This window comes from Morone saxatilis, unplaced genomic scaffold, assembly GCF_004916995.1.
Source record: "Morone saxatilis isolate NCDOM2014 unplaced genomic scaffold, NCSU_SB_2.0 Contig11, whole genome shotgun sequence".
NCBI classification, from domain to species: Eukaryota; Metazoa; Chordata; class Actinopteri; family Moronidae; genus Morone; species Morone saxatilis.
Window position 1 is genome coordinate 21502441 of NW_023339663.1, and position 10473 is coordinate 21512913.

Genomic DNA, 10473 nt, shown 5'->3' on the forward strand with positions numbered 1-10473 from the left:
GGGGGGGGGGGGGGGTTGGATTGAAGGAGGATATAAATGCCGTCTGTACAGGCGGATTCATCCCAGGAAAAGGATTGCCTTCACTCCTACAGTATCCTTGTCCTCTCACAAAAGCACTCTTTACACTGTTACTTTTTGTCTAATATGCAAACCAGCTAGCAGTGGGACTGGCCCGTTGTTGTGATGCACAGCACTGAATGGTTTGACTGCTTTTATTAACGGTGACAACACTCATTATTCCAAATGATTTAGGAGCTTCTATTTGTCTTCTGTCTCTTCTGACAATGATCAGGTGGCCTTTTCCTCGCGGAGCAGCAGATAACCTCTGAGAGGTTGCAAAAGTAGCTCAGTGTGCAGCACATCTTTGATGAGTTCCTTCCCAAACTAAGCAAAGAAGAGAAAAATGTTTCTCCAATTGTAAAAAACATTTTCTCGTGTTGAAAGAATTAAAATATAGAAATAACAAGAGGAAGAAGCACAGGAAATTATACATAATTACAGCAGATTATTTAGCGTTTTGGGAAACCTATATGATTCATGTGATAGGAGGTTTATAATTGCCATTATAATCCAATCAGTGTTGCTTGGCCTTCAACACCAAATCATCATCTCTCAGGGTTTACCCTTGGAGAAAACAAAGTAGTAAACACGTAGCTTACTGTATGGTGCTGAACCAGCGAGGAACAGTGCAGCGCTTGAATAATGTGTGTGCAACTACTAAGCAATAGTGTGCAGGGAGCTCTTTTAATTAGCGCTCTTGAAGTTATCCAGTGACCCACATCTAATAATGAAGGCAACATGAATGTTCTATTTACATATCTTTAGTCAGTAATGTGTGACCGCTGGGAGAGCCCAGTGGATGAGTATGTGGTGCCAGTAAAAAGGGAGGACATGTCAAACAGAGCTGCCTGGGGCTGCTTTCCAAGGCCCCCTCAGTTTGAACTGTAGCAATGTGGAATGGTATATTAGTGACCTGCAGGTCTCTCAAACCGGGTAATGTAATAAGAATACTGCATGCCACTTTTTAATAAGGCTTGGTCTGGTAATGTCATGTATTCCAAGAATCCACTTCCAAGAAGGTTTTTCAGTACGCCATCATAACTTAACCACCTGCTTCCTATTGGGTTCGTAAATGTATGTCAACACAGTGAAAAAGAAAACCAAACTAACTTAAAGGTGCCCTGTGGAGTTTTTTGTAAACACACAAATATTGTATTTATATTAAGTGTTTCCCGCCATACATCCTATAAATCCAACAAATGAGCGCATTTTCATAAAACATTTGCAAAAAATAAAAAAACATTTTAAATACTGCATTGTTACATCCATGTTCCATGCTCAATATGTTGGCGAATCACTGCCACCAACTGTTGATCAGTGGAATAGTATGAATCCAACTGCAGGATGTGAATCACACCGGCAGCGGAAAAAACACAACGTGACTCGCTTGTAAAAACATTGCTCTGTAGCGGTAGTAGTGGTAAAAAAAAAACTCCACAGGGTTTTTTTTTTTTTAAATCAATCAATCAGTCAAGATTAGGTAACAACCTGATTTTACTAAACCAAATTTATTATAGTATTTTTCTTATCTCATTCTTAGTTTTCCCTGCAATGCTGTTTTTATGGTTAAACAGACATGTAAAAACAATTTCCTAACTATAGTCAAATTGACTGTGTAATGGATTATATTCCCACAGCCAATAAAATATATTTATCCAAGGAACATACAGCTATAATTCACACTTCATTCATTCGCTCAACATGCAACACTCATTCCCATGAGAGACATAAAATGAATATTATGTTCCACGTGCATGAAGGTGTTATATTTCCATTGCAATGTGAACAACTCAATAGACAGGACAGAGGGGAATATAATAAGCATAGAGGTGACTTTGACTCTGGTACAGCTGTCCTTGTTTCTGTCTGTCTGCTTAAGAGTCACCTTTACACATCCTCAGTTAGATAGCTTCTCAAAATCAACAAAACATTTAGGGGGATGAGCTACTGGGCTTGAGGCTCTAATATGATTTTAGCAACTGCTATCCATCTTTCAGTGGTGGCCTTGGCTTGAAGGAGTCAGCTTCTTTCTGCTTTCAGCTTTTTAGGCCCCATATTCCCTAACATTCCACCTTCAAAGACCATGCTTCGGTTAAGAAGGGTTAATAAAACCGTTTTTCACATGGCGCTCCCTATTCTGAGGGCGTGTCAAATTGTTCTTTCCGACAATTCTTTGTCTATGAAAGAACTGGGTCACTGACTAACACTCTCTTCCAAGGCCTTGTTGCTAAGGCCTGACTCCTTGGAGTCCAGGATTTAGGGAGACAGGGGCTAGTGCACACAAACTAAAGCCAGCTTCTGACAGGAGGAGCTGCACTTGCGTGACTGCAGCCCCCTCTAAACAGCACATCATGCTCAGATTACTGAACACATTTCAGAGAGGAGGTGGGGAGTTGAGGGATGAAGCCAACAAGAACTGTACACACTGCACGTCTCTGCATGTGGATGTAGATTAGTAATAGAAATGAGCTTCTTTCTGTGCGTGGTGTGTGTGTGTCCCTTTGCATGTGTGTGCATGTGTAGACCTGTGAGTGTGTGTTAAGGGGTTGCTGTTGGCTTTAGCACCTGCAAATAAATCCAGAAATTGAGCTCCACTGTTTGTTAAACATTATTTGCCTCTGCTGTAAAAGGCAACAAAGGGATCCTACCCCACTGCAAATGAATGAGCCCAGGTCCCTAGTTATCACCGGTTATTGTTCAAATCAGGCTGGCTTTGAAAGGGGAGGCGCGCTCTCCTTTGGACAGCTCATTAAGATAACACACAAACGTGGCTCCCCATCATCCTGGGTTTATTAAAGTGGGGCTCATTTCAGCTCCTTTGTCTCATGCAGGAACCTCTGCCTTTGTCAGCGCAATTGGAGCCAGATGGCAAAACAAAGCTGCCTGTCTGGAGTGCTTAGAGAGTGATCTCAGAAGGCAGAGCCATTAGCTCGACTTCACCAGCTCACCGCCCATAACGTCCACCTGGATCAACCAGGTGCATGGACGATGACGAGAGGCGGCGAGAGCAAGGGTGGCTGCAAGTTGCTGTCTTGTCGCTGGAGTACAGGCATGCTACAGTCTTCGAGCTCTGTTCTCCTTTGCCCTGCCCCTTTAGCTAAAGCTGAACTATTAAGTCTCACTAGTAGCGGGATGGCTGACCCCGCTCCAGGCTGCGCAGATCTTTCTGAAACATTCATGAGAGAGGCATTAGAGAATAAAAGTCATTGTCCCCCTTCACTCAGAGACTCTCCTTCACCTCTCAGCTTATTAAAATCACATGGTATTAACTTTGCCGTTCACAGAAAGGCTAAATAATTCAATCAGACTAAAGAAGGAGTCAAAAGAATAACTCTAATGACATTAACGCTTGAGGGAGAACTGCTCAGGACTGTGAGGGGTAGTCGCTGAGGCTGGGCAGGCAGAGGAAGCTCGCTCTGCTTGCTAATGGCGAAATTAATTCTGGACTCATAAGGTCATACTAAGCAAAATATCACATCACTCTTATCACAGAAAAAGAAGCACACGTTTAAGTATTTTGTCCTGGTTCTGGCACCACTCTACCTTACGCAGCCTCACAGAGCCGCAAGCGTGGCTGTAGACTCTTAGTCTTGTTCATAATTATTTCCTTGTTTAAATGCTCGGCTTTGAACAGTTGTGAAATGTCTCTTTACCGAGGGGCAACATGTCTAAATATGGAATATAGCTCCTTCTGGGCATTGCCTTTGTTGAGTGATTTAAACTAGTTAGATCTGAAAGAATAGTCTTTCCAAACTCTGTGGAGCATTAAGTGGTGCAAGCACTGTCACAAGGGGTGTCTGTCCATTTTGCTGGCTTATTCATCATAAAAATTCAAAGCAAGTTATTCCAAGTGACAACAATATTCATAACACATTTCAGCCAGGAGTCAGTGCAAAATCAATTCGGCTTGGTAAACAGGATCATTTGAGTGCAGGACACGGCAGCGCTATTGTTGGCATTTTGTGTGTGTTGGAACTTGTGGAACTTGTTACCATTAAATTTATAGACAAGATAGATTTCACTGTTATAGCTGTAGCTTTGGGGGAACGTATAATGTAAAACAGCTTGTTGGCATCACTAAATTAGTGCGCCCGTCTCCCTCTTTCTGCCTCAAACACACACACACGCACGCACGCACGCAAGGCACACACGAACACACACGCACACACACATACACAGTGGAAGAGTTATGCCACTGGGTTGCTGTGTTGAATAGATTTGGTGCCTGAAGCTGGTCTCACTTCTCACGTGCACTCGTGCTTCATCAGCGTTCGCTCACACTTCAGTAAACAAACTTAACATTCAGCTACTTGTTCTGTTGGGTCTCTACCATCCTGCCACCTAGGCGTGGGTGGTTATTGTTTTATTTGATATTTTTGTAACTTCTATGCTTTGCACACAGTTAATATGATCACATGTGTGTTACAATCTAATCATAGATTAAGTTTTAAGTTCGATTTTATATCTGTAAAGAATTAATTGCCCTGTTTACAGGCTCAGTCTGGTTGGCCTGCCCACTTGATACAGCACTAATTCTTGTTTCAGTGGACAAAATGCAGTGTTGTCTGTTCCTGACAGTGTTTACAGCCTTGCATGATTACACAGCTCAGAGTGCTGAATGCAAAAGATTAAACATATTTAAATATATCAATGTTAGTTTTAGCGAAAGGATGCAAAACTTTAATAAGTGGATTTTCGACTGCTGCTGTTTTCTGACTGATGCTAGCTAAAACATACTGCAGGTCCCTGATGCACACAGAGGCTGAGGCTTGACCAGGTGTGGATTGGCTGACCTGTCTTTGACTCCTCTTCTTCCAGCTCCTTGGCCTCTTCAGCTGTGGGAAGACAGAGGAGTCATTATCAGTGGGAGCCACAGTACAAAGGCAAGGCACACAATGTAGTCACTTCATCACAAGCCTATGGTGAGCTGATCCTTCACAGCTCAAAGGACAAGCTGCGATGAGAGAGCTATATGACAACCAAGCTCCACACAATGGTACCCCGACCATATCACACACACACACACACACACATGCAGAGCCATACCCACCCCTTAACCTCTTATCCAGCCCTTTCACAAAGACAGTAATCACATTAGGCTTTAGCTGCTGGCTCTCTGCAAACCCACTGTCAACAGAGTTAGAGAGGCAACTCAGTGATGGCTGTCACACGTATATGCACACGTGGTCTGCATGTGCGCACACACATACAGGCTAAAAATAGGAGACAGAGTATCCAAGCGGCTGATATTAATTCTATGACACCACTTTCACCACAATTGGGCTCGAGATCCACTATTTAGTGGATGATACATGATTAGACTGATAATTGTACAAAATTAAACGTCAAGCCAACACAATTGCTTTGTTTATATTACTGTACGTTTGCCTGATTTTCCATGAATTTGACAGCAGAGACTATAATCCTCTGGGGAAATTAAGCAAAAATCCTTATCATTACAGTAGCAGAACATGCAGTTTCTAGATTCAAACAGCCTGTATATGCATTCGTCTACCCACGCCTCATTCTTTAGTTTCTCTTCCTCTGTGCTATGTTGTGTTTTGAAATCAGATTTCCACATATTACTGTTGTATTCACAGTATATGTGCACAGATTATTGTGACACATTATCATTAGTCAGTTCAAAACATGTCTTTGGTCATACAGCTTTAGAGTTTGGGGGATTTTTTGCCTCTGCTGTACCCAGATGATATATTGTTGGCAACTTAGAACTTCGAGAATGCCATTTTTGAGTTAACCGATTAATAATGTTAAGAGCAAAATCACCTTTAAAAAAGCACCATATACCACTTCACATCTCCAGAATTGTGGTGTAACATCCCCAGATGTGTGAGTTTACCTCCACTGCTTCATTCAACACCTCCAAATCGACCAACAGTCCCACCACTGTGGAGCAGTGGAAATACCTTGGAGGGCAGGGCTTTGATAGGAGAGTGAGGCTCATTTAAAGGCACCTTAAAGTCAGGGTGAAGACGAGGGCATCCACAGGGCAGGGAGTGAGAACTGCTTTCCTTGTACATTGAGAATGTTACAATTTTATGCCCCTATTGGCTGCATCCTAAATGTGTGGGGAGGTAAGAAGGGAGGTTATGGCTTAAGCGCAAAAGCTGGACAAACCACATAAAAGACGAGAGAGTCAGGGGACAGAAACGGCTACTCACTGAAGCCAGAAGAGTGTTACTGTTCCTCATCATCCTCCCTTCTCCCCCTCTATGCTTCCCCTACACAGAAGTGGTGCAGCACTGCTGCTATATCTCCTCCAACCCTGCTGTGACTTCACGAGTGTTTCAAATTTAAGCAAAAGCAAATGGCCCCAGTTAGTAAACCTATAGTACTATAAATACAATTATTAGTGAGCCTAATTAATTCATCCTTGCACCCTAGAAACAGCAGGGCCGTCTTCTTTTTAAATCCTTTGTGCATACTAGGAGGCTATATAAGGCTTAATGACAGCAGTGTTTGTGCTGCGTAGGTTTTAATTTATTTTCTCTCCCTTTCAATATGAGCTCTTGATGACAAAAATGAAAAAAGTTTGCTTAAAGAAAACAGCTCTTTGCCAATATTTTGATCAGGGATTTTATCTTTTTTTTTATGAGCTTTTTCTACATAGACTGGGAGTGAAACAAATCTACGTGTCTGTTACTTCAAATGAGTCAAATGCACACAGCAAATGTGATCACAGCATTTGGCTCGCAGTAAAACTGAGGGTTAACCCCTGTGAAACATGTACATCCCCTTGGTAAAAAACCCCTGGGGGAAAACACTGCTTTCCTTATGACTTTCATCCATTACACAGGGGAGATCCGTCCCATGTCACCTACACATGATCTCCAAGCGTAGCTCTGATTAAATCACATGCTTATCTAAATGCAAAATGAGCTTGGGAGAAATGGAACAGCAGCCCTGGATAGGTCACTAAAAGCATATATTAGATCCACAGTCACAGTCATTATGTAAGGAAGGACAGTCACAGAAGAGAGGGATGAAAGAAAAAAATATATATCAGAGAGACCAGAGCCATGCTGGTGTTAAGACACAACACTGCCCCTGGAATTGAGCTTTCACTTCCAACTCCAATACCACAAGATGCTCTGCTCTGTTATGATACACATTCGGGTTCTCCACATACATTATGACAGGGAAGAAAAATGACTTACTCACTTCTCCACTTTTACTGACCCCTCCACCCTCGCTACCCAGACACAGTGAAGAGAGAGTCAACTTCAATCTGGCCATACCCCGGAACGCCATTAAAAGATAAGACAACCACAATTAGGTTGCACTTCCCTGCTTCCTGCCCTCCCCACAGCTCTGGATATGTGCATGGCAATCCTATTTTAAGCCCCTTCACATCTGTATTCATATAGTATCATTCTATCAGGAGTATAAGAGTCTGCATGATATGTGAATAAGTCAGCGTTCCCACTTTTCAGGTTCGTGCTTGGAAAACACCAAAGACTGCACGAGCATTGCTTGCAGGAGACAGAATAAGACTTAACATTTCAATGAGGCGGACAGTGGATGACCACATAATCAATCCCGCCTTCGGTGTTAGGGCTGCAGGCGGGAGACGCGGCTCCTCATCCACTCCACTGAAGAAAAGGCCCCCACAACCCTAGGAGCCTTTTGCCCGTGGGAGGAACTGCATTATATTTCTCTCTTTCCATTTCATTTGATTTCATATGTTCCATGGAGCTATTTACTCTTTCCTCTGAGTCTGTGTCACTTCCATATTTATTTTCAAACCTCTGGGCCCTGGTGCAGACACTGGCTGACCTTTATTTAAATGTCTCCTCCACTCTGAGCGGATCTCATTACAGCAGAGCTGGTGGCTCTGCACTATCTATCTCATTTCAAAACTTTTTCTCTTTGCACTTGCGGCGATCCTCAGCTATTCCGCAACGCTAATTACTGGACCCGAGTAATGATGTTCCTCTTTGCCGAAGATATGTGTCCCACCATCCGAGATCCTGCCTATACGCATTAAGCAGAACTCCCTCTGGATTCTCAAAGTTCCTTGAGCAGTTAACATCTCATCACTGCTTTCTGCTCTATCTTTCTCGGTCTCGTTGTGCCTCCCACATGATCTAGGCAACACGTCGCAATTATGCATATCATCTACTGGCCTGCTATGTGAAGAGTTTAAGGAGTCATTCTGCATTTTAATTAAGGCCCTGAGAAGGGTTGAAAGGGCTTGAGAGCATGATAGGTTAGCATCCATTATTCAGCAAGCCCTTGAACTGTGTACGCAGTAGGCCAACACAGTCTAAGAAAAAATAGAAAACCACTTTATCTTTTTGTGCATGTATATCCAAAGTTGTCACAGCTATGAGATTAACTTTTCATATTGCCCCTAATGAAGGCAAGACAGCCCCAAAACATGCTTTTATCTAACCTTGAGGATTAACATTAACAATGATTTTCAAGAGAGTCATCACCAATGAATTGTACTCCCTGTGAGAATATGCACTGGTGTTGAATGTGATCACCCCCCTCCCCACACTCCATTCCATACCTTCTCTCCTGGCTTCCTCGCAGCTCTCCTTGATCTTCCTGCGGCACACAGCAGCCAAGGCAATGAGCAGAACCAGCAGACACACGGCCAGGCCAACAGTTACCCACAGAGCCACCGGGGGGAACGCAATGTTCTGACCTGAAGCAAAGGGCAGAGGGAGGGAAGGAGGGGGGCAGAGAAGGGAGAGCCTCATTATTCACTCTTGCAGAGCTAAAATAAGAGCACAACTGTCACCACTGTATCCATCACCATTATTTCACCATTTGACAATTTTGCTGTTCGAGTTTTTTGTCATAAAAATCCTGAATTATCCAGCCTGCAGAACTACTAAAGTGCAATATGATGACACTGACAATGATTATTGCCATCATCATTGTCAGCATTGTCATATCATCTCTGTAGAAGGTTTGACTGTCAGAAACTGTGGGACTGTCAGAGGAAATGGCAACGAGCATGAACCTTTGCTTCATTTGAACGGAGTAAGAGCTTCTTTACTAGTGTCCAATTAAGACACTTGAGTCTTTCAATTGAGTCCAGATGGCAGATAACTTACCAGTCGCACAAGACTGTGTTGTCGTTTCACTCAAACAGCATTGGCACAGCTTTAAGAGGATGTTGGCACTAACTATCCCACCCCCTGCCTTCTGCTACACATTGCTCAGATGTCTGAAGTTCTGATGCGTTCGCTTTATTATTCTATAACCTCTTAATGTCTACAATATCATTCTCTCTCTGAAAGCTAATTAAATGTCAATATGTAGTGTAATATTCTAAATAGGAACAAGGTAAAAAAGTATGGTACACATTTCTACCAAATTTATGTTTCAATTTATTTTACTTTTTATTGTTTGATGAGTGCAATGATAGTAATAAATATCTTTCGGACAGCACCACAGTAAAATCACTTAGGAGAAAATTAGGCATCAAAATGACAGTGACAGTATCTTGGCAAACTGCAAACTGATGAAGAGAAATAAAAACTGGTCAGCAGGACAAAAAAGATATCAGAGACACAGCCAAATTTCCCTGGGGTATTCAACTGAACAGAGGGAGAAGAAAAGAAAACAGCAGAGCCACTAAATAGCTGTGAGCCTGGCTGTAGCACAAACAGGCCTCCTTCAGAGAGTGCCCGCTCTGGGCAGATAATAATAATACAAAAAAAAAAGAAAGAAAAAAGACTGAAAAATGACTGGCATTGGAAAGAGGAAATGATGAAGCATCTGTAAGGACTTGGCATCAGCTATGAAGACAGGCAGACAGGCTATGATACAGCCAAGCCAAGATGGAGGGCAAATAGAGGCATCCTTTTGGAGGTGATGAATTCTCAAATGGAAAGCCAGTCCATCTAATGCTGAAAAACAGATGTACCCGATTGTCCCACGAAACAGAGTTAATGAAAGGCCACAGAGGACCATAGAGGGGAGGAGGGGGTGGGACATGTACTCACCAATGAGAGAAAAGGATCATTAAAAAACAACAGTTCAGCCTTTATTCTGCAGTTGTTTTTAGACATGCTTGCTTGGCATGTTTGTAGGGTTGTGAATGTCAATCTGTCTGTCTATTCACTACTTTGGTCCATTGCCATGACATTTTGTACAGACTTCCATGGTTCCCAGAGGACGAAGCCTAACAGACTATAGCACATTTCTATAGCGCATGAGGTTCATAATTGTCATTTTGAGCAAAATGTCCATGCAACTTTTGGATATATTGCTAAATATGTGGAACAGACATTCATGAATCACAGTAACTTTGGTGATTCCTTGACTTTACATCTAGCACCACCATCAGATTATCATCAGATAATGTTTCTAACACTGTGGTTTATGATCAAACACCATTCCCATCAGGACTTGTATTTAGTGCTAATTAGCAAA

General features: G+C 42.5%; 1 protein-coding gene across 9 annotated transcripts in view; it reads right to left on the reverse strand.

Moving 5' to 3' along the window:
- cd276 (CD276 molecule) overlaps positions 1-10473 on the reverse strand; it is a 64155-nt gene that overhangs the window by 12056 nt on the left and 41626 nt on the right. For 3 of the 9 annotated variants that reach the window (XR_004797529.1, XR_004797525.1, XR_004797526.1), the window contains exons 5-7: positions 8597-8734; positions 7243-7309; positions 4854-4895 (exon numbers count right to left, since the gene is read on the reverse strand). Coding sequence is in view for 1 of the 9 variants with exons in the window: in XM_035681822.1 (XP_035537715.1) it covers positions 4854-4895; positions 8597-8734 (180 nt within the window). In the remaining 8 variants the exon portion in view is untranslated. Of the gene's footprint in view, positions 1-4853; positions 4896-7238; positions 7310-8596; positions 8735-10473 lie in introns of all 9 variants that reach the window. The other 6 variants (XR_004797530.1, XR_004797528.1, XR_004797527.1 and 3 more) reach the window with 2 other exon arrangements.